Source organism: Colobus angolensis, unplaced genomic scaffold (assembly GCF_000951035.1).
Source record: "Colobus angolensis palliatus isolate OR3802 unplaced genomic scaffold, Cang.pa_1.0 Scaffold283, whole genome shotgun sequence".
NCBI lineage: Eukaryota > Metazoa > Chordata > Mammalia > Primates > Cercopithecidae > Colobus > Colobus angolensis.
The window spans coordinates 1,881,128-1,907,761 of record NW_012116077.1 but is presented as its reverse complement, the minus strand read 5'-3'; the positions used below and the strand labels follow the sequence as shown (position 1 = coordinate 1,907,761).

Genomic DNA, 26,634 nt, shown 5'->3' with positions numbered 1-26,634 from the left:
CAGATCACTTGAGGTCAGGAGTTTCAGACCAGACTGGCCAACATGGTGAAACTCCGTCTCTACTAAAAATACAAAAATTAGCCGGGTGTGGTAATGCATGTCTGTAATCCCGACTACTTTGGAGGCCGAGGTAGGAGAATCACTTGAACCCAGGAGGCAGAGGTTGCAGTGAGCTGAGATCATGCCACTGCACTCTAGCCTGGGTGACAACAAGACTCTGTCTCAAAACAAAAAAAAATGTTCTTTTCAAACTTGCATCCCAGACTCCTCTGAGCTCCTGGTCTGCTGGTTGCTTCGCAAGCACACAGACAGTTGTTTAGGGCAGAAGATTAGGGAAGTCTTCAGAATAAGCCTCAACCTGTGTTTCCAAAACCAGAAGCCTCTTGTTTTTCTTTCCTTGAGAAGTTCTCTTTGAAATTGAGAAGCACCTTGGGCCTGGTTGGGGACTGGGGAAGTGAAGGACATTTATAGGACTAGTGTGTCAGCAACTCCAGAGGGGCTGCTGAGGGTCCTGGGCATGTGCCCTGAAGGGAGGCCAGGGACAAGTTGCTGTGAGACTAGCATCTTCCCTACTAATCTTTCTTTTATTTTTCCCTCTGGTCAGATACATAAACCTTACTCAGCCTGGGAGATGAATACATCTTCCACTCTGGATAACTCAACTCCTGGGCCCATCAGTCCTCAAATTTTCCTGCTTCTGACTTGAACCTGGTAAAGGAAGTGACACCGAAAAACTGAAAGAAACTGTCAAAAGGTCACGTTGATGTATATCTCAGAATATGTTAAAAATCATGTTGTTCTCTTGTGTCTAAGCAAGAGCTCTAAGTAAAGAGTTGTTTTTGTTTCTTTGGAAAATCACCATTGTCTCTCATTCTTGTGTTGTCCTACCAATGTGTTTGCTGGAGCAACTGCATCAATGATGCTTTCCTAAAACTGTAATTGTGGAGTTTCTAGAAGAATCTGATTGCAGAACTAATTCTCTTTCAGTATATATTTGAAATCTTAAAGTAATGCTTTTGCTTTTTCTTTCTTTTACTTTTTTTTTTTTGAGACGGAGTCCTGCCCTGTCGCCCAGGCTGCAGTGCAGTGGTGCAATCTCAGCTCAGTGCAGTGGTGCAATCTCAGCTCACTGCACCCTCCGCCTCCTGGTCTCAAGCAATTCTCCTGTCTCAGCCTCCCCAATAGCTGGGATTACAGGCATGTGCCACCACACCTGGCTAATTTTTTGTATTTTAGTAGAGATGCGGTTTTACCATGCTCACCAGGCTGGTCTTGAACCCCTGGCCTCAAGTGATACACCTGTCTTGGCCTCCCAAAGTGTTGGGATTACAGGTGTGAGCCACTGGGCCCAGCCAAGTAATGGTTTTTCTGTGTACCAGTGACAATTTTGACAGCTAAAACCTCACAGTTGATCTTGTAGAGAACATAATAGATTATGCAAAGGCCGCAGGATCACTCACAAGAGCTGTGTCAGATTGTTTCTAATATAAAAATACCAAAGGTTGCAAAATCTAATAAAATGTATTTTACCATGATATATGTATATTTTTAACTCTACCCATTTGTGCCAGTGAGTACACAGGCACCAATAGCCTCAAATGCTGGGAGTCCTGTAAAGCCCCATCTTGGAACAGTCAGCACCTTTCATGCTCTTGTCAGTGTTTCCTTTTGAAGGACATATTGGTGTTTATCTACAGAAACATATATTATTTTTATTGTGTACATAAAGGAGTACATGGCTGTTGTCCCATGGGGTATGTTTAATTCCTCGAAATGTTTAATGTTTAAAGTATTTTTCAGCCTGTACTCTCCAGTTCTGTCGTTGAGTATATACTCAGGCTTGCGATATAACCAAATTTTACTTGCCTTTCTCTAGCCACTGGCTGCCAGTGAGTCTGCGTGATGGGCATACAGAAATGCACACAGATGTACATACACGTATGTATGCACACACAGTATTATGATTCCATAAAATTCAAATGCAGATTAATTCTAATAATAATAACGAGTTTTCAGTGTTGAATTGCAAATAGTCCGAAGCAGGCCAGTGTTCCTTCTGGCTGCCAGTCTTGGATTAGTAAAAGGAGGTAATTCTTTCAGATTCCCTGGTTCTTTGCCACTCAGAGTATTATACTTTTGATATAGAATAGAGAAAGTTACCTTTGGTTTAAAAACTATTTTTATATACTAGGTCTTTCATGTATAACACAGAGACAATCATCCTAACAAAAGAGTTTCTGTTATTTTTCTGCACAAATATCATGTGTTGAAATACCGTTACAGTTCCATATAAATGTGTGCTATATAAAATAAACTTTGCAGATAAAACAAGGGTTTCTTCATTATAATACTCAAAAAAGTGTACTGGTGGTGGTATAAAGGCAACACCAATTGTTGGCCAAGCTATGAACACAAGCAGCCAGCAAATTCAATGAACAGGAATCAAATCCTCTGATTTCCCTCTTCATCCAGTTGGTGATTTGGCAGAGTTCCACTTCTGGAATAGAAAGACGTGAGTTGGTTGGTTGGTTGGTTGGTTGGTTGGTTGGTTGGTTGGTTGGTTGGTTTTAGAGACAAGGTCTCACTCTGTGGCCAAGGCTGGAGTGCAGTGACACAATCATAGCTAATTGCAGCCTCAAACTCTGAGGTTCATGCAGTCCTCCCACCTCAGCCTCCTGAGTAGCTGGGACCACAGTCATGGCACCATACCTGGCTTTCTCTCTCTCTCTCCTCTCTCTTTCTCTCTCTCTCTCTCTCTCTCCCCGTCGTCTTCCTTTTTTTTTTTTTTTGGAGACAGAGTCTTGCCCTGTTACCCAGGCTGATCTTGAACTCCTGGCCTCAAGTGACCTTCCTGCCTCAGCCTCCAAAAGTGCTGGGATTACAGGCATGAGCCACCACACCCAGCCTAGATGTGAGTTTTCAAGCTCTGGTTGTCTTCCTGCAATTATTTCAGTGCTTGTTACTCTTCCCTGTGATGGTTCTCTTGTATAAGTTGAGGCTTATTACTACAGGATCTTTTGAACTTTTTTTAAAAATTTCTTGTTTTTTTCTTGCCCTGTTTTATGGTGCTGATCTTGCTTTTTTTATCCTAATAAAAATCGTATAACCTAAAAGTAACCATTTAAAGTGTATATTCACAAGGCTGTGCAGCTATCCAATACCACTAGCTAGTTCTGGAGCATTTTCATCACCCTGAAAAGAAAATCTGTGCCCTTTAAGCGGTTACTCCCCTTTCCCTCCTCCCTCGCCCCTTTAATTCTCACATTTGGTGCTTACCTTGGATGAGGAAAACCCTCTTGCTTTGAAACGTCTGGGCATGCACGCTCAGGCGGTTAATTGTGCTCTTTCATATACTCATCTCTTAACGACATCACTGTTACTGTGAATGGCAAAACAAATATTCTCATCTGCCTGTGAGTGTTTAGTTTCCAATTTTAAATCATGCTTTACTCCAGCAGTCCCCAGCCTTTTTGGCACCAGGAACTGGTTTTGTGGAAGACAATTTTTCCATGAACCTTTGGTGGGTATGGTGTGGTGGTTTTAGGATGATTCAAGTGCATTACATTTATTGTGCACTTTATTTCTATTATCACATTGTAATATATAATGAAGTAATTATACAACTCACCATAACGTAGAATCAGTGGGAACCCTGAGCTTGTTTTCCTGCAACGAGACGGTCCCATCTGGGGATGATGGGAGACAGTGACATCATCAGACATTAGAATCTCATGAGGAGCGCACAACCTAGATCCACCACACGCGTGGTTCACAATAGGGTTCTCACTTCTATGAGAATCTAATGCCACTACTGCTCTGACAGGAGGCCGAGCTCAGGCGGCAATACAAGTGATGGGGAGCCACTGTAAATACAGATGAAGATTTGCTCTCCTGCCACTCACCTGCTCTTTGACCCAGTTCCTAACAGGTCATAGACCAGCACCAGTCCGTGGCCCGAGGGTTGGGGACCTCTGCTTTACTAGGTTTTGTTTTTGATAAGGCAAGGTCCTTGTTTATCCCCAGTCTTTGGGGTCTGGTGCTTATGAGAATGGTGGTAGCCATTCCCCACTGAACATGCTAGAGCATTCTATATACTTTTGAATCAGCACAAACTAGGCACATCCCATTCCTATCAAACATATCACCTCACTGTGTCTCATCTGAGCTGGAAACTCTTCACTGCCAAGTTTGGCGCCAGGTCCTGTTGATCCATCCATTGAAACTGTCTACCAGGATGTTCCTGTTTACAAGGCCAAGGTGATGGACATTGACCCAGCCTTCCCCTCGCGCATTGCTGCCTTGCATTTCCCATCCTGGTGTCCTCTACCCGGAGGGACAGACCCCTGGCCTCTACCAGCAGATTCTGCAGATCAGCGCATTTTCTATGCCTGTGTCATTGTAGACGCTGCATGTGGAATGAAGTTTTTTAACTGCTCCAGTCCCTCAAAACCACAAGAATGCAGTGTGAAATACCATAAAGAATGCCAGACAGGGCCCTGAAGACCTGAACCCAGCTGAGAGGGCTGCTAGCTCACGTGCGACATGCACATTGTTGCTCTACTTTGATCCCTGTTCCTTGTCTGTCAGATGATGGGGCTGTGCTACAATCTCTGCAGCCTTTTCAGTTTTGAGACTCCACTGTTCTCAAACACCTCTAACTCCTTGGAGCCAGAGCCAGAGGGATCAGGAGGCATAAAACAACAGCTAGGGCCAAGGAGCCAGAGCGTGGAGGCGGACTGTGCATGACATTTTATCATGTCGGGGCAATTCCGTCATCTTCAGTGACCCCACCCCTCCGGTGCCTGGCTAGCCTGGTTGGTCGAAACAGGCCCCAAAACAGCCTCCTTGCCTTTGGTCCCCTCACCACTGCAGTTACAGTGTTTCCAGATGGGTCCTTGGTACCCATCTGATTCTAATTTCCCCAAATGTGTTGTAATCATTGCAGTTAGGTTTACATGTGCAATATGCCAGGTACTTAATAGGCATTTTCTTTTTTTTTGTTTGTTTGTTTGTTTTGTTTTTGTGAGACAGAGTCTCACTCTGTTTCCCAGGCTGGAACGCAGTGGCGTGATCTCGACTCACTGCAACCTCCGCCTCCCAGGTTTAAGCGATTCATCCACCTCAGCCTCCTAAGTAGCTGGGACTACAGGCACACACCACAACACTTGGTTGATTTGTGTATTTTTAGTAGAGACAGGGTTTCACCATGTTGGCCAGGCTGGTCTCAAACTCCTGACCTCAGGTGATCTGCCCACCTCAGCCTCCCAAAGTGCTGGGATTACAGGCGTGAGCCACCGCGCCCAGCCAGGCATTTTCAGTGCTCACAACAACTCTATGAGGTGTAGGTACTCATTTATGCCTATGAGGACACTGAAATTTGTGGAGAGCAGCATTTGTTCCAGATCACACAGCTGGAAAGAGGCAGAGCTGATATTCAAACCCAAGTTTGTCTCTCAAGCCAACACCCCACACTGCTTTGGGAGTGAACATAGTGTCTTGAGGCTTGCAGGGTAGGTGACAGACACCAGAGCAGTGTCTTTGGTGCTGGGGATGAAATATTTGTTGGCATTTAGTGTGTTTACTGGGTGCCAGTCCCCTCAGGAAGCACTTGTATTATGTCCCCAACATGGGATTCTGCGAAGTAGAAATTTTAGGTCTCACAGGTGAAGAATCAAGCTCAGAGAGGTTCACTTGCCCAAGGTCTCATGACTAGAAAGTGGCAGAGCAGCCAGGATTTGAACCCTGGTAGCCTGGTGCCAGAGCCCACCCTGTTAATCACAAGTAGAGAGGTTCTTGATATTCTGATCCCATTCATTATGAGGGAGAAAATGTTTCTCTGCTGACAAACTGTTAAGTGGAAATTTACCCTCATTTCTCCTGAGCCTTAGGGGTGTCACTTAAAATCACGTATTCAACAAACAAATGCCTTCTAAGTACTGAGCACTGTGCATGACAGTTTTACTGTGATGTGTCTTATTTTTACGACAATTTAGTGTCATGAGTGATATGCTAGAGGTGTGTCTAGGGTGTGGCTTGTCACTTATTAGCTGTGTGACCTTAGGCAAGCTTCTTAACCTCTGTTTTCTCATCTGGGAAATGGGAGTGATGGTGCGTGTCGGTTCTGATGTGTGTAGGTGCTTCACAAGGTGCTGAAGTGTGAAGGACAGGCAGGCATCACAAAGCAAGCAATAGCTAGAAGCTGACTCCGGATAGACCTCAGTCTCCTGGGTGAGGAAGGTGGTGGAGGTGGTCTTGGGACTTTGGGCCAAGTGGCAGAGTGGTGGGACTGGGAATTTTAGACCAGGGTGCTTTTCCTCAGCAGAGCTCAAGCCATCCACTCGGGTTTTGCAGGCCAAGCAGGCTAGAAGGGCAAAGGGATAACAGGAGTGAGGAGGGAAATGAATGAAATGCAGACCATAGAATCTAGGGCAGATGGGGAGGGGCGTTAGGGTGGGAAGGGGCTGAGAAGGAGGGTGGACTGAGGACCTGAGGGCAAGGAACTGTCACAGTGAGGAAGAGTTCCGGAATGGGAAAGAGCACGTGGGTAGGCAGGGGAGCATGCATCTGGATCCTGAAGACTCAGGGCTCAGCCGAAGTGGATCGAGAGCATAAGCCGGGGCCAAAGCCCTTAATGAAGGCAGATGGGGTCCCCTCTCCAGCCCAGGCCTGTCTCCTCTCCCCTGTCCCGGTGGAGCTCCTTTCCTTGCTGTAGCCTTGGGAACTCAGCCCACTCCTTTGGGAGCAGTGAGGGCAGCCACTTCCCATCCCCTGACCCAGCCTCATGTCCCCGGGGCCCCACATGACTAGACAGACTTCACTGGTTTCAAGGTTTTCATGGCGAATTTCTGTAAGGAAACACAAGCGGATGTGCCACATTCCTAAAAGTGCTCAGTTTCTTGCTGACAGGTTGTTCCCTTCTCAGAAGGCAAACATTAGCACCAAAGGGCTTCTGCCCTTTGTTTTCATTACCCTCAGCATGAGGCCCAGTTAAGACTAACACCTCCTCCTCCCACCCAGTTCTGCTTGTAGGGGCCCTTATGGTCTGAAGCCCCTTCCACCGGGAGGAGACAGTGCAGCAGACACCTGTCGCATGGGGCCTCTTGTGCTGTGCCGTAAGGGCCACATGGGTGTAGACAGGTTGGATGACCCAAGAACACAAGCCTCAGAGGTGAAGAAAAGACACTAGTGTGTGGTGCTAGTCTAGAAACAGTGGCAACTGGGGAGCCTCAATGACGGGCCAACCCCTGCCTCTGCCCACAGCATCCCTCCCTGCATGTTCCCCCTAACTGAAGTGCATGGGCCCAAATGGGCAGCCTCCTTAGTGAGCCATATCCACAAAAAGGAGCGAGGGTGTCATTCGGCTGGCAGGTGGAGGCAGCCCCAGTTGAGATGGTCATGTTCAACCCGGACCCCGGGTTCCAGAGGGCACAAGGGGAAAGGCATAGCGAGGTAGCACCCAACAAACAGGGACCAAGATGGCTACTGAGTGCCATGCTTCATCGGGGATTCCCTCCCTAATTCCCTGGTCAAACCAATTCATCCTTTCTCAGGGATGTGAAAATCTGGGAAATACCATTTTAGGTCAGAGTGGTTTCCATTTTTATGCATTGATTTGTCAATCAAATGTGGTTTTTACAGGTTTGTTTGTCATTCCTATGTTTCGTGCACCTGCACTGAACTGAGTATATCCTGGAAGGAAAATAAGTCATTTGGGTTTCTGGATTAGAAGTATCACCTTATAGCGAGTCCACCAGGCAGAATGAAAAGACAGGAGGCAGGTTATTCATATGCTGCTTTATTTCTGTAAGGATACACTGAAACGTTAGATGATAATAGCTAATGACAGAATGTAGAAATGAGGCATCAGCTTCTCTAACCACTCCTACAAGAATGTTAGTATGTATTGTCATTACATGTTTACTTTTGATATTGTCTCATTATACTGTCATATAATAATGTAGAATACAGTAAGTAGGTGATCCTGCATTTCAGGTAAGCGGTAGGTGGAAATCCAGATTTCCTCTTGAGGAAAAGTCCTAGGAATCACAAGAGAAGGGACGTTGCAGTCCTCATTAACACATGGACAAAGAGCAGACAACTACTACTTTACAAGGGATTCAACTCGTCACTGTTGTGAAATGTCATATCCATGTTGATGACAGCCCTGGCGCCTGCTCAACTCCCCCTCTAGAGTTTTGCGGTTACTTCTGTAGGATGAATTTCAACACTGCAGGAATATGTGAGGGGGCTAAAATATTTTCATGCAAGTTTCCAAACCCATAAACTATTTTGCTATCAATTAAAAATGTTAATTAAAAACAATAAAAAGGACAGCAGGGTTAGTTTTGTTAAGCTTCCAGAAGTATTCGTTGTGACGATGTTCCTCTGAAACAGGCTCGTTTTCTCAGGTCTGTCTACACTTCCCAAATCACCTGCATGTTCCATGCTTTAAAGTAGGAACGCTCAGAAAACATGCCACACGGGGAAACCAAACGTTAGTACGGGGAAAGGTCAGTTTAGAATTGCAGCTAAGTTCAAATGTTAATTTTCTGGAAATTCGTGTTAGTCATTTGAAAGCACAAAAGAACAGAAGGAAGGGCAGAGTTCTGATGAGGAAGTTAAACCATGCATGTCAGTAAGTTCTTTTCCTGCTCACAGAGGAGGGTGAGCAGTGAGTTGGAGCAGCCGCTGCAACTCGAGCATGCCGTGTGTCTACACGGCGGGTCCCAGCTGAGGCACGAGAGGCACCTCAGTGGGGGCTTTATCTCCTATGCTTCTTGCTTACATCACTAAGTGGCTAAATGATTAGCACTTTTCTGCTCTATGAGAAACATGCAGAAGAGTCAATCTACCTAAGTTTTCATTTTTAAATTGCAGTCAGACAGAAATTCACTTTGCTGCAGGGTTGCTTTTTACTAAATGCTAATATGATCACTGTGTGCCCTTATTTGAGTAATACTGTAAAATGGGAGAAAAGACGGAAGGAGAACCTTAAAGAGGGGAAGGACCACTCTTCCCCTATTGATGGCATAGGGCAGAAAGTAAGGACACAAAGAACGAGATTCAAATGCCATTTTACAGGACAGGAGCCCCTGTCAGTTTACAGCTTTTTGGCACAGTCGGGGCAATACACTTGCTCCTGGTGGAAAACAAAGCGCTTGTTGGCCAGATTCACGGAGCATTTTTTGCAGTGGAAGCAGTAGTCGTGCCAGGATTGTCCTTCATAGGCCACCACACTGGAGCCTTTACCAAACCCTGGGGGAAAGAAAGAAAAAAAAAAAAAAAAAAAAAAAAGAAAGAAAACAAGAAAAACAGCTGAATGAATACAGGTGAGGAAGCCACGATTCAGAGAGATAAAATGACGACCTGCCCCACTCACAGACTGACAAGCACGCAAGAGCCAGAGTCTGCCTGGCTCCCAGACCCCCTCCTCCACTCCATCGTGCACAGTCCCCCACGCCGCCATTGTCCCCCATGCCGCCGCAACCCTGCTATGGCTCTCAAAGACCTGAGAAGATGCCGGAGCCCGGCCAAGGGCTTCCCTGATGTAAAGACCCCACACGTTCCCATGCCACCGCGCTACTGCCCTGTGACGCGCACCGACCTCCCAGCATAACCAGTTTCTTTGATTTAGGTCAGGGCCATGACATCAAAGTGGCCACCAGGAGGCAAACTTGGGCTGTTCGTAGGGTGTGCACTTACCGGGCCTCGAGGAGCTGCTAAGCTTCGATTTTTTCTATAAAGAACCACCACCCACGAGGGACAAGTCCTCTCTCCACCCGGATGCCTGCCCCGGAGGTTGGCGCTGGGAAACAGGGTGAGAGGCAAGCGTTTCCCGTGGCACACTGGGGGCTTCCTAGCTTTAGAGACTGGGTGGCTCACTCTTGACACAGTCCTTTTCCCTGAGGATGGCAAAAGTCTTCTCAAATGTACATTTCAAGGCTCCCCGGGAAGATGGGAAAATTGGAGGCAAGGGAAAGGGCCCAGGGCACGTGGATCGCGGCCGCGAGATGAGGAATGAAGTGATTAGCTTTGCTGATCGCAAAAACAAACAGCAAACCAAAAAACAAAACAAAAAAGAAACCCTGCCAACAGGCATCTCTGAACTAGCCTTCAGCTATGGGGTATTACAATCCCAGATTATCACTCTTCGGCCTCCCTTCCCCACCTCCCCCACCCCCCTTCTTTCTACCCTCCTCCCACCCCTCCCTGCAGAATCCCCCTGCAAAGTAGCAGTGCCTGCCGGTGTTGGCCGGCAGGTCTCAGGCTTGTGAACTCTCGGCATTGTTAGTCAACAGTCAGGAAGTGTTCTGTATTGCAAAGGCTAACCGGGCCTGGGGACGAATCCAAACTCTTGGGGGGCCTTTGGGACCACAATAGCAGGGGAGAAGGGCATACTCTGGGGGCCTTTGTGGATGAAACCGACGACAGGAAAATGAGAGATGGTTACCATGCGCAAAACCTAGCCTGGCAGACTTAGCAAGGACTCTTTAGCCTACCAGTGATGGGGTTCTTGCATCCAGCACACTTCTTGGCCACAAAGTTCTTGTAGCAATCCACGCAGTAATACTGGTCCTCCACAGCGGTGAAACGCTGCCCAGCCAGCTTCTTAGAGCAGGTAACACACACAAAGCAATCGGCATGCCAGGGCTGATCCTGGTAAGTGATTCCTCCAGATGTGATGGCCTAGACCAGGGAGTGTAGCACCGGATTCAGATTCAACAACCATTTTGTTGAATGCCTACTGCGAGCCAGGCACTGTGCTGGGCGCTTTGGTATACAATATCTCATTTAATCTCCACAACGGCCATGGGAGGCAGGGGCTATTATTATCCCCACTTTACAGATGAAGACACCAAGGCTCGGAGAAGGTGAGCCCCTATGTGAGGTTACACAACCCCTTAGTGGTGGAGGCAGGCCTCTAGAGCCAGGGCTGCCCAGCTCAGCATGCCGTACAGGCTACCCACACCACCGGGCTGAGGATGCATACCGACAGCCTGACTTGGCTTCGGCACTGCTTCCTAATCCACGATCTCCTCATCTGTAAAACGGGAATAATAATTCCTACGTCACAGGGCTGTCGTGAGGATGGAATGGGATAGTGTGTGTGGAAGTGCTCTGCAAACTGTCAAACACTTCTAGAAACAACGGTCAATGCAGAACTCCCTTGAAAGCATACCTTGTTGCACTTCACGCAATGCTTGGCAAACTTGGTCTCATGGCAAGTCACGCAGTAGAAGTCCTCCCCTTTAGGGAAGAAGCTTCCAGTCCCGATGACTTGCTTGCAGTTACTACAGGTGAAGCAGTCTTTGTGCCAGACGGTCCCCTTGTACTCCACGTTTTGATCTCCTGCAGGGGGAAGCAATTGGATAGCCCCACTGACAGGCTCTGCAGGGGGCTGCATCCACTCAGCTCCCCTCCCCAGGCCCTCCAGAGGTGAGGGGATGCAGGCCCTGCAGTTACTGGCCTCACACCTCCAACTAACCTACCTGTGTTCTACTTATGCTTGTGCCAACCCAGGATTTCTGTCATGGGCGGGGACCCCAGCATTATTGTTTTAGGATCCGGTGCCTGAATACCCCACTCCCCCACCTCTATACCCTGCGTGCACTTAGACATTAAATCAGGGACTACATGGCCCAGAATGACACCCTGAGGAAGAAGCATGCTTTCATCACTTACTACGCCCAAATGAGAAAGCGCTACATACTGTTCACTTCATTCTCTTGCCACAGGCTGTTCTCGCCAGTGTTCTTTAGTCTCCGAGTGTGTGCGTGTGTGCGAGCATATATGTGTACGCATATATACGTGTATGTATATGTGTACATATATATGCTAATATCTCAAAGCAGCTCAGAGCAACGTTAGCCCCACCGTGTTAAGCAAGCCCACATCACGTCTGCCCTCAGGGCCTCCTCCCTGGGAACCCGGGGTGGGAAGGAGGCAGTACCTGCCACAATGGCCTTGAAGCACCCCTTGCACTTGGGGGAGTCCTCCCGAGTGGTGCACTTGTTGCACAGGATCTTGTTGTCCTTGGCCACAAAGGTCTCATTGGCCAAGGGGTGAAGGCACTTGGCACAGCGGAAGCAGGTGTCGTGCCAGAAGCGGTTCTTATAGTGCACCTCCTGGAAACCAAGCAGAGAAGGTGGGCCACCATGAGGGGTGCTGGGGGTGGCAGCAGGAGCCCTCCCATAAGGCTGATTTCCCTGGGACTGACCACTGAGATAACACAGTCCCTTACACCTGGGGACTGCCCCACAGTGACTGTTCTTATGAGTGATAGGAGGGACGCTGAGGTGAGGATAAAAATCTCACAATTCTTGAAATATTTAGAATGCAATCAGAAGAGCTGGCAAGGGCCTTGTCACCCATCCAGTCAAGCCCCACATTAAACAGCTTGGGCCACTGTGGCCTGGGGAGTGGAGGAGGCTTCCTTGAGGCCTCAAGGTGGCTGCAGTGATGCTGGGAAATCCTAACAGCCAGCTGCTGCTGTCATGATTGTGGGTAAAGGACACTCTGAAGCCCAGCCCTTCCCACTGGCACATGGGGATGCCCGTTACCTTGGAGTCCGCACCGATGGGCTTGCGGCATTCCACACAGGTGTTGGCACAGAACTTGTCAAAGCATTTCAGGCAGCAGTGGTGGCCATCCTTTTGCACATACTTCTTCCCCTGCAAGGGGTCCCTGCAGTAGTGGCAGTCAAACTTCTCCGCCATGGTGCCCACCTTATAGCTGGAGGGACCTGCGGGGGCAAGCAGGCAGGACAAATGACCACTGGAAATGCCCCAGCACCCTGAGCAGTGGCTCCCAGAGGCACCTGCGCAATGCTACCTTGGAGTCCATGGGTCTGGGGACCAGGACCCAGCTTCCCCTTCAGCCCAGCTGACGACCAGGCACCAAGACAACAGATACTTCACTATGATTCCAGGAACAAAAGTGCCCCGTGGGGCCAGAAGGCCGATGGCTAGTGATTCCCTTGGGGAGAAGGTAGAAGCCCCTGCTCAGATATACCAACTGTGCTGATTCACAAAAGACACGGAGCAGGGCAAGTGGAACAGAGCCTGTGTTGGCCGAGTCACCGGAAAGGGGACAGGATGCTGGGAGGTATGGCTGAGCAGTCCTATTGTGCTACTGAGCAGTGACCCAATGGAGTGGAGGGGGTGTGATGGGGCAGGCAAGAAGCAGTTGTTTTATACAAAGGAAGAGTGTGGGGCAGAGGCTCAAAGGGGTGCAGAAAAGCAGGAGCCCCGCCTGCAGGCAGCAGCTTCTCTAAGACCACCATGTGGTCATCAAGAAGCCTCTCGGCCCGCTTTCAGCTCTTCCTCCGTCACTTTTTAGGGAGGGTAGTAACCTCTGGAGGCCTCCCGATCCTCCTATCTATAAAATTCTGTTCATCAGAATAGAAACTGACAGCTCATTCTGTACCACACCAGGCACCTAAGCAATCCTTGTTAATTTGTTTAACGTGTTTAAATTTACTTGCAATCTAGCAGAAAAGTGTTAAATCCCTGAATAGACCCTCAAGAGTTTTGTCCAAGACAGTTTACTGACTTTTGAGGGCAGAGCAATATAGCAAGAGAGGACTTACATAAACAGCATTGTCAATTGGCACAGGCAAGTTTGGCAACCTTGAATTATTTGTCACAGTCACGGGCGGCTTTGTGACCAAAATCAAAGCCCTGCTTGAGTCAAGCAAGTGAGAATCAATATGCTCACAGAAGTGTAACCAGTATTACCATTTGGGATATTTGCTGTCTTAAAAATTATAATCTTAAAATAGAGTCTGGAAAAAATTATTCCAAGAATCCCTTCCACTCCCTCCGTATGAACAGCCCGTTTTCCCTCCCTGGTCCCCTCCCCGGCTGTGGCCCTAGACAACACGCCTGCAATCCCAAGCATTACTGAGGCACTCTGCGGCTCCCTTTGCCAAGGCATTTCCTATAGAATCCTGCCACCAAAAAGGTACAAAATATGAGTTTCTATTAGCTTTCAACTTCTTTAAACATATGCTAATTTGTTCCTCTTTTTCCTCTGAAAAAGAAATTTACACGGGTAAATAGCAATTATTTCATTTGCACAGGAAACACGAGAATTGAGACTATTTTCTAAAACTATCCACAAACATGGTTATTGTGCTAGCAAACATCCAGTGTAATTTAGAGAGAAAGAATGAGAGAAAATAAATGAGCAGTTGCCCGGTACTCACCGCAGCTCTTCCACTAACTGAAAGCCCCAGACTCTCACTTTGGGTTCCATTCCCAGGTTTTTTTTTTTATACAAACACATGTCCAAGTTATTTGGATCCTGTTGCCATAAGCAACCAAACAGCAGAGAGTGAGCTAAGGAAACCACACCCTGTGTTTGAGAAGCCGCCTGGGCAAAGGCTGTTGAACTCTCACTCAGAACCAAGCCTCCAAACAAAGGAAATCAGGCCACTGGATGAGCCACAGGGCCTTCTGCCTCCTGCTCACACACAGACCCCCCCCTCATCTCCAAGAAGCTGGCAGATGAAGCAGATGAGTGACATTCTTGTGCAAGGACAGTTGCTTAGGACAGTTGTGTCACAATTAAGAGACTTAGCAAGACCAGAGAATGGTTCTTACTTGAACTTTTCTCTAAAAAGCAAACTGGGATGTTCCTTTATATAATGGGTTAGAAACAAAAACTAGAAACGCAGTGAACACAGGGTCTATCTCCTTGAACTATGTACTGTTTAGGTAAGACAGCTTTTAAACTGCTTTCAGCCTCTGTGTCTATAGAGAAAAGTACCTGTCACAGTGACAGCATATGGAAAATCACTCTCCTTAATCCATTCTTGCTGGTCTTTCCAGTATCACATAGAAGCCTCGTCTTAGCTTTGCCATACTGATAATATTGTGCCATCAACAAAGACTTGCTTTCTTGTTAAGGGCTGAGTTGAGTTGAAAAACTAAATAAATCTCCAGTAACAGCAAGTGGCAAGAAATAAATTATCAGTTGCTCCTAAATGCCATTTGGCAGGAAAACAGAATTTGTAAGATTAGATAGCACTGGCTTCCTGCATGGCTAGTAACCATTGCTGGTTTAGCCTTTCAGAGACTATCTTCTGGACCATATTTGAAAATCCCTCATTCTCTCTTACCAAAGTCTCTCTATTTAGTATACAACTTTGAAACTACTCGTTTTAGTATCACTTGCTTTTGATACCTTTATCAGCAGAAATTGATTCCAAATATTTCTACGTTAAAGTACTATATAAAGTTCCACCTAAGGTGAGTCAAACCTCTTAGTATTTGAGTCCTAGCTTTACGGTAAAAAATATAGGTTAACTAGTGTCATACACAAAAGAAAAAACACTAGAAAACACAATGAATGCCATTTAGAAGTAGAGGTTTTGAAGAGAAGAAAGACTGCATTATGGTTCAGAGTACCTGAGAGATCTTACCTGCCATGTTTTTCATACTTTAAAACCACACACTTTCAGAACTTTCATATTACCAGTGCAAAGTTCTTCATCGTTTAGTCTCATAGTTCTAGAACATGACTTGCTCAGAGTTCTAAGCATCCAGATGATAAAATAATCCACGACTCACCAGTGAAGATAGAAGTAACAAAGGGTGTTGAAAATGTCAGACAATGAAGTCACTGGCCACTGTATCATTCCTATAGTACATGGTCTTAAACCAAGCAAAAGGAAAATTAAATGAATCAACCCCCAGTTAACAGGATCCATAAGAAGAGTTTCATCTCTTGGTATTTTTGAATCCTAGGTTTAGGCAAGATTTTTTCACTCTGTAGTTTGAAAACTCTAGGGTCACCTTACACCTTAGATTCCCCACCATTGTATACTTAAACCTACAGTCTGCATCCAGATGGAGAATCATTTCAAAGGGCATATTCTTTTAGAATTGATTTCTACAATTCACTTGAGTCCTTTTAATGCGTGTGGAAACAATTAGTCAAGATAAAATAGGCACTTCTAGGAATGCTGGACTTATTGCGTAATAGGTAAACAGGCTAGAAATACTTAAAGTATGTTAACAATGTCTATGTCAAATTCATGAACTTTCGTACTTGTTTTGCAATAAATCAAATTAAGTGGAATTCTGGGCAACCCAAATTAGCTTACGTCATGTACTTCTAAATTTATGATTATTTGTTACAAAACGATTTCAAACCCTCATGCACGCAGTGCACTCAGGATGAAGTTGGAGGAGATACTGATCACATCACAATTTTGTATAAAATATGAATGATGTGCTAATGTGCACAAGACCAAAACCACTCTAAAAAGTCAGCTTATAAATGACAATGCTGAGACACACGTGCAAAGATCCTGAGTGTGGGCTCCCTAAAAGTCTGAGCTACTGTCAAGCTTTGACTTCATGAGGAGAGAGAAAAGCTTGCGCTTTTGCGCTTTCTTTCTTTTCTTTTTTTTTTTTTTTTGCGACGGAGTCTAACTCTGTCACCAGGCTGGAGTGCAGTGTCACAATCTCGGCTCACTGTAACCTCTGCCTCCTGGGTTCAAGTGATTCTCCTGCCTCAGCCTCCTGAGTAGCTGGAACTACAGGCACGTGCCACCACGCCCAGCTAATTTTTGTATTTTCAGTAGAGACGGCGTTCCACCATGTTGGCCAGGATGGTCTCAATCTCCTGACCTCGTGACCCACCCGCCTTGGCCTCCCAAAGTGCATTTTACAGGCATGAGCCACCGCGCCCGGCCCAGCATGCACTTTCTTTTCTTTTGTTAGGAATGAGAGAATAGGGAAAAATAAAGATAACATTTCACCTCTTTGTTGTTGTTGAGACAGGGTCTCACTCTGTCACCCAGGCTGAAGTGTAGTGGTGCAGTCTTGGCTCACTGCAACCTCCACCTCCTGGTTTCAAGCAATTCTCCTACCTTAGCCTCCTGAGTAGCTAGGACTATAGGTGAATGCCACCACGCCTGGCTACTTTTTGTATTTTTAGTAGAGACAGGGTTTCGCCATGTCAGCCAGGCTGGTCTCGAACTCCTGACCTCAAGTGATCTGCCCACCTTGGCCTCCCAAATTGTTGGGATTGCAGGCATGAGCCACCATGCCCGGCCAGCATTTTACCTCTTCTTTTGGGCTCTCTTTAACCTTACAGAATTACATGTACTTAGGCATTTATCTCTTAGGGAATAATTTTTTATCCCCTTAGCTGTTTCTAAGTACATGAAATGTGAAGGCTTTTAATCTTCCAAAACTTCTAGATACGTTTGCCTTGACCTATTGCTGTTATCTGGGAATGGGCGTGTCAGCCATCACTGAATGAAACATTTGCTACATATCATCACAATGCTTCTTCCCTTACCACCTGTCTTTGTGGAGGGCATGTTTGCCCTTGGGCAGCTCTTTGACTAATTTTAATGTCTCGGTGTAGCCCTAATCTGTACATAGTAGGGATGCTAGAGTAGGTATTAGACATGAGCAAGGCAAGAGAGGGCACCCCCGAACCAGGAATGTCAGGCAACCATCAGGTGAAGGTCAGATGGTTGTTAAACTATCTCGCCCTAAAACAATAATTGGTTGCAGCTGGCACCAAGGAAACAGGGTCCCTAACAGACAGAAACACCTGAAACTGATGATCAGCCGCGTCCCCATGAGATCTCAGGAGTTGGGTGAGTGGGCTCAAGCATGTGCACTAAGAGGCAAAATGGTGGCATTTAACTGGTGTAAGACCTACGTCTGGGAATGCTCCACTGCTAAGGGAAAAAATCGCTTGAAGTAAGCATGCACACAACTTCAGTAATCACCACGCGCATGCGGCGCTTCCCAAGTGCTGGAGGGCCACTGGGCATGCAGACAGCCCACCCCAAGGGAAGAATTAGGAGAGAAGTAATATAACACCCGAATCATGCCAACATATAAAAGCCCAGGCCAAAGGTCAAACCACGCACTTGAATCTCTCAAGTAGCCTGCTTGGTCATCTTCTAAGTGTACTTTACTTTCATTCCTGCTCTAAAACTTTTTTTTTTTTTTTTTTGAGATGGCGTCTCACTCTGTCACCCAGGCTGGAGTGCAATGGTGCAATCGATCTCTGTTCACTGCAACTTCCGCCTCCCAGGTTCAAGTAATTCTCCTGCCTCAGCCTCCCAAGTAGCTGGGATTACAGGCATGCACCACCAGGCCTGGCTAATTTTTGTATTTTTAGTAGAGATATGGTTTCACGATGTTGACCAGGCTGGTCTCCAACTCCCAACCTCAAGTGATCCACCCGTTTCAGCCTCCCAAAGTGCCGGCATTACAGGCATGAGCCACCGTGCCCGGCCTCCTGCTCTAAAACTTTTTAATACTTTCACTCCTGCTCTAAAAGTTGCCTTGGCTTCTCCCTCTGCCTTGTTCTTCCTTGAGGAGGCAAGAACTGAGGTTGCTACAGACCCACACAGATTCCCCGCTGCTAACATACTTTGGTGCCGAGTGACTTGGATATATTCCTTAGTGCTAACAAGTGAGGTTTCTCTATCACAAAAAGTTCTGCTCATACACTAGGGGCCCCAGTACCTAATCCAGGGCCTTGTATACAGAAATCACTCAGTATATGCCTGCTGATTGACAGATGGAGATAAGTTACCACAACTAAGTTTCTAAAACTTCGGCATGTGGACAGTCACTGAAAGTGGCTTCTGATCCAATTATGTGAGCCTCCATTTTGTCCATACCAAGCCTATTTCAGGATCACACTGATTTCTTTTCTGTAAGGACTTCTCTTCTTTGTTGGGCCTATTCTCCTCTGCTTTCATGAACTTAAGAACCTAATGCAATATGACATGCTATTTCCTGATTTTAAAAATCATCTTATATGACGTGTAAGGTGCTGAAGTCTAACCTACACCTTAGGGTAACATAAATGTCCCCTCATTTTCTAAGACAGAAAGCATTAAATAATTTAATTTTTAAAATTAATTAAATTAAAAAGTTTTTACAAGCTTAGAATGCAGTTAGAAATGTGGCTGGGTGATAGAATTTTAGATATTTATTCCAAAAGGGCAGCCTGAATCTCTATCCTGCTTCAAAAGACACATCATTTTTTCACTTAATAAACAAGCTTCCTTTTTCAGAAAATTCCTGAACTACATCCAACATGCTGAGAGGTGCCGAAATAAACCTCAGTATCTTAATTTAAAGTTTTGGCTTTCGATTTAATCATGTACACATACGAGTAATATAACATTACATTTGATTTTTTCTTTTTTTTACTATAAACCTCTCATTAAAGAAGATTTGATTTGAATTTAATAAATCTTGCTTGTGTTTTTACATGTATTTTCTCATGTATTTCTTCATAGTGTTCATTTTCTCCCTCATGCCTGAGTTGATCAAACTATGAGTGTTTAAGGAGAACGTGAATATCATCAGTAGGTAGCATTTTTCTATGTGCTTTCTGTGAAGGGTGTAATGTACAGTGTAAACAATGAACAACAACCCAAATGGAAAAAAATCAGGTTATTTCAGATCTGTTCATCACTAAATCCAACACACCAGTACATCAGTGACTCCACATATAAACACTAGCTTCTAAAGAAAGGGTATAATGCTTTCCTCAGAACATTCAACAAATGGAGCGAAGCCTTAGCCGATGAATAGGACACTTGTGTAGCAGACATGCTAATGCACATGGAGGTGTCGTCAGACATTTGGGAATAAATACCTAGGGAGCTGCAATGAGACGGAGCTCATGAGTCACGGCTAAAAAGTAGTCTTTCATACAATTTCATACAAAAATCCGAAAGTGTTTTTTTCCCTTCAAAACAGAACGTGTACAGAATGATTCAATGTTATTAGCAACTTCACTGGTATGCTGCATTTAGAAAAAAACAAATCTTTTTTGGGTCACTGATGTATAACTAATGCCATTTTAGATTATATCAGGTGTCAGGAGGGTTCGATATAGATTAAAAGAAAAATTATGTGCCACTGAACTTCCTGCAGTCCAGATTCGATTCTAGTACCATTTCGTCTGTATATGAAGATTTTTCATAATGTTGCACAGATTATGTGCAGCGCAGCCCCTCTTTCATATGGGAAAAAAAGCATTTCTGACCCAGCTGCAAAAGAGCATGTGTTTTTAGTTTCTCCAGCTGTGGTGAAGTGGTAGGCAGTCATTTGGTGGTCATTGAAAGTACAAAATGTTCAGTTTCACCCTCACCCAAATCTTCTGAATTTTAAGAAGCCAATCCAGTTGGATTACTCTCCTCTCATCCTACCCTCTCATTTTCCATCCCTGCCCCGAGAAAAGACTGGCGGGCTTGTGCAGCCCACTAAGGAGTGGCTGGTGAAGGGAATCGATGGCTGTGTAATATGTCAAGTGACCTGATCCCCCTCCACACCCCGATCCTGGTCTTTGACTTGAAAGGCCAAAGGCTAAAGAAATTGAATCTACATAATTTTGCAGACTGAAAGTCTTCAATGTCAAGAGTATACTTTTTTTGTCCTTGAAATGTCCTCTCAGTAGATGGATAGTCACTAAAAATGAATTTGGATCCAATTATCCAGCTTCTATTTTGCCCATACTGAGCCCGTTTCAGGGCAACACTGATTTTCTATGAGGACTTCTCTCTCTCATGGACCGATTCTTCTCTGCTTTCATGAACCTATTAACCTAATGCAATACAAAACGCAATTTCCTGAATTCAAAAATCATCTAAAAGGTATAAATAATTGGTCTCATTTAGCCACTCTTATAGTTTCATGAGACGTCCTGAAAAAGGTAAAAATATAGTGGTAACATGTTTGTTTAGTTATTATAGCCTCCAGACTTACGTACACAAGAACGACATAAGAATCTGGTGCAATTTAAAACCCAAGGTTGGGTATGCTATAAACTTTCGGTCACTACTTAAACTTTTAAACTTTCTGTCACTATTCTGTCAATTAGTAAACAAAATGAAGAGTTATTCTACCAGGTAACAAGCATTTAAGGTTCATCAGGACAACTAGTACAGCTGACTAGTTTGCCTATACCCAGAGAATGTGTATCTTGGCTAATAACCACAATCTCAAGCATTTGGTACCACGTTTGTGAAACAGCTCCTGGGGGTTGGGAAAACAACAACAACAACAAAAAAAAAAAAACAAAAACAGCTTTTGAACACTTGGGAACAGGGAAGACATTACATATTAATTCATTAAGGTAGGGAATTCCATTGCCGCATATTTACTTTAAAACCCCAAAAAGAGAAATTTCCTAAAGTATTTCCATTGTTTAAATATTGACAGGCAGCGAGTTTTTAAAAAATGATTTAAAAAAAAAAAAAAAAAACATAGATAATGACTTTGTCCCTTAATCTGAAAGCTGGGAGACAGGACGAAGTGCCTTCTTTATACCTAACTGTCTGACTTTACCAGCTCCAAGAAAGGGAACCATTACTTAGGCAGAGGGCCACAGGGCCACAGCCACCCTCCTGGCTTCAAATAACTGGACTTCTGTCCCCTCAGCCCCTAGTTCATAGAGTCCTTGTCGATGGCCAAAGGGCTTCCTTAATTGTAAGGTTACAAAACCAGAAGAAAATGCTCATGGCCCAAGGAGTCCAAACTGTGCCCCTTTTTCTGCTAAAAACAATTAATAACATACTTATCATATCAAAAGGAACATAGCTGTTACTTTGGGAAGATTTAAAACATTGTCAGCAAAAGGGAGAAGATGTGCTAGGTCATTATGCACTTTTTTAGTTACAAATGTTCCTCCTTCCGGCTCCACATTTGATATACCTTCTCCAAACACCTTGGATGTAAAGTACTGTCAAGATGAAGAATTGTATCTTATAAAAAAGGAAGCCAAAAATTCCTAACCAGAAAAACCTTTCCTCACACAATCTCTTATAGTTTCATGAGACGTCCTGAAAAAGGTAAAAATATAGTGGTAACATGTTTATTTCCTTCTTTTTAAAATAAGCCACTCAAACTGCTCATTGTACTTGAACAGTATTTTGTCTTTGAAATAGCATGAAAGGCAAAGGCAAAACAGAGACAAGCTATAATTTATTTACTATTCAGACAAGACTAAAATCATTTCATCAAAAACCATCTTTTAGCCAAATGACGGATTCACTGCCCTAACAAAACTGTGCTCAATATAAGATAAAGAGCATTAAGTTTTTACCTGAGTGTCTATGGGAAGCCATGGCTCAGAGACCAAGTTCAGGAGCAGCACCTAGACCAGTCTTCCCTCAACCCCAGCTGATAAGGCTGTGGCTCATTTGTGAACATACATTTAAGGGGAAGCGGCTAACACAAAAATAACCGAGAGCAGATGTCCCACCCCTCCCCAGAGATCACAACCTTAATCCCACTAGAAAATTCTTAACCATTTTAGGTGATCCAAGGGAGAAGAATAGGACCCAGTAAAAATACCAAACGCTACATATAAATACCTGCGGGGCTACTCAGCATCCAAATTAGCTCCAGAGCCAGAGAGGCCACATAGAAAGTCATCCCTGTACCGGAATAAAATTTGGACTCGGCTCTGGCATAGCTTAACGCTGAGCCAACCTTATTAATCCACTTTATATGCCTCAAGAGCTTGCATTTGGCCCTATAAATAATACATTTTTGTGCCTTTAATGATAAAAGTAACTCTAAGAGATAGACTTATGTTACCAGTGTAACTCAAGGAGATTAGACACTATGAATATAGAGATTAACGGGATTATAGATGTTGTCACTCAATATCCTCCTTGGTATGTTACAGAGATCAGCAGATTACTGTACCGGAAAGGGGAGCGATCCTCATCTCCCCACCTCCTTAACGGCGGAGAGCACAGAACAAGATGGGGAGACTATGCCTATCCCCACCACAGACACAATGAAGACATTTTGTCTCACAAACTCAACCTCTTGCTTTTCAGCGTCAGGGACAATAAAAGGAAAAATATGAATGAAAATGAAGACATCAACCTAACATGTTGTAATAGCTCAACAGGCCATCAGACGGCTGGAGGCTGGTCATTAGGAGCACATTCTAGGAAAAGAAAGCCCCTAAGTCCCTCCAGGACCTTCTTCCATATTCCTTCTCTGGCCTCACCCTCAGCCCCCTTTCCCTCACTCCCACCTCCCTGGCCTCCTCACTGTCCCTTGTGCCCATAGTCATGGTTGTTCCTTTCCCTACTTCGAGTCTGCTGGTATTGCACTGATTTCTCTCCTTGTTGTCTGATCTCCTGCTCTGCTCCATGAAGGCAGGGATTTAGTACTGGAGCTCACTGCAGTGGCCCCAGAGCCTAGAACACTGCCCAGCTCCCAGGAGGCTCTCAGTAACTATTCCTTGAAAGAATGAACTGAATAACTGAAAAGTCCATCAAGCCTCCAAAACACAGTCCCACCTGCAATCCTGAAAGTGGTTTTGGCTACTCAACTTCAAGGAAGGCAGCTGACCTTCACGCCGGTACAGACACCTTTATAGCCACTGTCTTGTTTAACAGTGCATGTCACTGGTTTTGACCCTATTCACATATCTCCCCTACCAGGTTGACGGCCAGGGCAGTGCTTTGTTGGTCTTCATGTTCCTAAAGCACAGAGTAGGAGAGCAGTAAATGCTCCATGAAAATGAATGAATGAGTTCCCCAATTCTTATAATCTTCAAATGTTTAAGGAAAAATTATTCTAAGAGACAGCTGACATCAGTAACTCCCAGTTAGCTAGAAAATGACACAATAAAAGCCAGGTTGTTACGAGCAAATTTACTACAAGTTAGAGAAAAAAAATAAGCCTGGGAAAAGAAGAGAAGCTACACTGTGCTCTTGCTCCACGCCTTTCTAGTCTCTTTCTTATCCAGCCTGATTAAATTATGGTGCAGAGATTAGCCAGTTGTAACAACACCACACCCCTAAAATAAACTGAAACTTTTCACCTAGAGGAAATTCTCTTACTTTATTAGATGATTAACCTTAATGAACCCTGAATTTTTGATTTTAGCAAGGTATATTTTTAGGAAGAGCCCATGTATGTTGAAATATCTCTCTTGCAGCGCTGTGAACAATAGGTTTGGTGTGCCTAATACTTTCCTTTAGGAAGTCAATTCCTGTTTCAAGCTATGCGTCAGGAAGTGTCTTCTTTTAGCAAGTATGGTAGCTCTTTAGGTTTCCGATCATTTTGAAAAGCGACAACAGAGTATGGATAGACTGCTTTATGAAAGTATCAAAAAACAAATCTGTTTTGCCTAAAATACAAGAGAAAATTCAAAGACAAGAGAATCACTTTTTGACCACCATGAATTAGTCAACTATGACCAGCCAGGATGGGCTGGGAGCTTGGGCCTCCAACAATAGCATTTTTTCCAGTTATTTCCATTTCCATCAACCAGGTAACTCTGCCTTCCTAAAATCTTCATGAAGCATGACTACTACCTGCTCTGACATCTGGCCCTACTGCAGATGTCCTCAAGCCACAGAATTAGACCTCTCACAAAACCAAGACAGAAACGACCCCTTGCATGATGAGAAACAATTTCTTAGGAAGAATAGTTGGTAACTTTGTCCTGTCTTCCATCAGTGGCTCGGAACCCTTGCTGGTTATTTCACAGGTACCTGGAGTCATGGGTTTCATTGGCATCTGAGTCAATCTTGTTACACATTAACAGTATGATGTTCAATAATATCTTTAAGAATCACTGTACTGTTTACAAAGCACCTTTACATACTATTGATGGAGCTGGCTGGTGTTTGGGAGCAACTCTCCTTGGTGTATTATGGTTACATTTCAGGCCTTCTAGTCTCACACTGTAGCAGTATCAGGACGACTTTTTCAGTGAGTGCTAACTATCAAACTCCCTAAGTTTCCCTTCCATGTGATCCTCTGCAAATCATTTACTTCAGGGTTTATCTATACATCCTTATGGTCCTACTATCTTCTGATGCATTATGACCTATTGTTGGGTTAACCTGTAGATAATACCACCCCAGCCACTGCTTTATTGTATATGACAAGCACTTATTGGACAGATGCCCTACTATGTGGTGCAAGATTTTCTGCTGGTCACAAAGAATAAAATACAGTCCTCACTTTCAAGTGTAACAAGATAAATACACAAATGACTACCATGCAAGGCAGAGCCTTACAAGTATTACAAGAAAGGTATAAAGTGTTACTGAGATTTATCACAGAGATCACATCTGGTTTGGAGATCAGAAAAGACTTGATGGATGTTATAGCATTTGACCTGGTCCCTGAAGAATGATTAAGACTTTGGCATGCGGACAAGGGGGAGGGAGGCTTCCAAGAAAATGGTACCATGTCACCTGAGGTATGAGAAAAACACAGGACGTGTTCAAGAAGCAGGATGCAGCTGGGGGGTTTGGGGTGTGACAAAAGCACAGTATAAGGAAGTAGTGGGACCAAAAGCTAGAGAAGAGGGAAAGTCACACACGGAGGACTTTCTGCAACTGGTGCAAGGGGAGAATGAGATGGAGTCATGCAAGCAGTGATAAGAAGAGCAGATCTCAGAGAAGACAGGAGGCAGGGAGACAGCACAGGGTACTTCTATTATCCACTGAGATGCAAAGAAAGACTGAAAGAATGACAGGCAGAGGCAATGAGCATGGAAAGGAAAAACTAGATGTAAGGGACACTGTGACAGGGCTACAGGGACTGAAAGAAGGGGAAGGAGCCAAGGATCTCTCTGAGGTTGTGACTCTGGGTGACTGGGAAAATAATGGGGAATATGGGAGGCAGAGCTGGTGTAGGGAAGAGTGACACTTTATTTTAGACTTCACAATGAGCTTCTTCTGAGATGTCAAAAATGAACCCCTTTCAATGGATCCCAGTTATCAAGGAGCGAGAGAGAACAGTAAGATTACAGTAGAATCACGTTTGTGGGATTTCTCACACTGCAATCTAATCCTAGCCTCTCTACCTCAGAAACACCACTGGGAGGATCAAACTTCAAAAGTTCAAAGTGGTGCAACCGAAGAATCAAACACGGCAAATTCAGTGACCCACTTGGCCCACATTTCAGGACTTCCTCATTCACAGCTTGACTTGTGGTCACCTTTCTCCCTTTACTAGATTTTTCTTTTCCTGAAGAAATTTCCAAATTCAGACAATTACTGGTCATTAGTCATGGCCAGGGGCAAGAGGCTGATAACAAACTGTAATGGAGTCTTTGTGGATTTATCCGTGGTTTCATGTCCATTTGTTTTTTTACATTACTCTTCTTTCCCTCATATCTGCTACTAATAAATTAATAGACTGCAAGTTTTTTTCTCAATATAATTTTGTCAGGCTACTTAATCCCTCTGCCAACAATTTCTCCTGAGTGAGTCCAACTGCAAGATTAAGGCAACTAGTCATGCACTATGATATGATGTGATTCAATGTTGAGCTCTCCGGAGTATTTCTTGTCCTATGTACTCTTGCCAGAAAAAAGCCCAGGACAGCTTCAGCCATCTCATGTTCCTGTCAATCTTTAAGGTGGGAAGAGTACTTTTTCCTACTGACAAGTCCAATTTTGCAAAGTCACTGCTTAAATGTCACAATTCATGGCTTACCCGCCAGAGAGTAAAATGAAGGAGCACCCCTGGAACCCCAAGAGGGGGGATTTGGTCATGTAAGGTCCTAATGAAAACAAACCTGAAATACGGCCTCCCCAAAGGGTCTCTGAATCTCAGAGAAAAGGAAAAGGTGAGTATGAAAGGAGAAGACC

At 44.7% G+C, this 26,634-nt stretch overlaps 2 protein-coding genes across 14 annotated transcripts in view; one reads left to right on the top strand and one right to left on the bottom strand.

Annotated features, from left to right (window-relative positions):
- MAP7D3 (MAP7 domain containing 3) overlaps positions 1–2,328 on the top strand; it is a 35,591-nt gene extending 33,263 nt beyond the window's left edge. For both annotated transcript variants that reach the window (XM_011948781.1, XM_011948780.1), the window contains one exon: positions 605–2,328. The gene's annotated coding sequence lies outside the window, so the exon portion shown is untranslated. The remainder of the gene's footprint in view (positions 1–604) is intronic.
- Positions 2,329–7,779: 5,451 nt separating this feature from the next.
- FHL1 (four and a half LIM domains 1) overlaps positions 7,780–26,634 on the bottom strand; it is a 66,829-nt gene continuing 47,974 nt past the window's right edge. For 4 of the 12 annotated variants that reach the window (XM_011948774.1, XM_011948776.1, XM_011948775.1 and 1 more), the window contains 5 exons: positions 12,561–12,742; positions 11,951–12,125; positions 11,180–11,349; positions 10,500–10,686; positions 7,780–9,255 (listed from right to left, as the gene is read on the bottom strand). In XM_011948774.1, coding sequence (XP_011804164.1) covers positions 9,101–9,255; positions 10,500–10,686; positions 11,180–11,349; positions 11,951–12,125; positions 12,561–12,716 — 843 coding nt within the window. In that variant the 5' untranslated portion in view covers positions 12,717–12,742 and the 3' untranslated portion in view covers positions 7,780–9,100. Of the gene's footprint in view, positions 9,256–9,702; positions 9,903–10,499; positions 10,687–11,179; positions 11,350–11,950; positions 12,126–12,560; positions 12,743–14,206; positions 14,429–22,101; positions 22,341–22,372; positions 22,477–26,634 lie in introns of those variants that run through there. The other 8 variants (XM_011948767.1, XM_011948768.1, XM_011948769.1 and 5 more) reach the window with 8 other exon arrangements.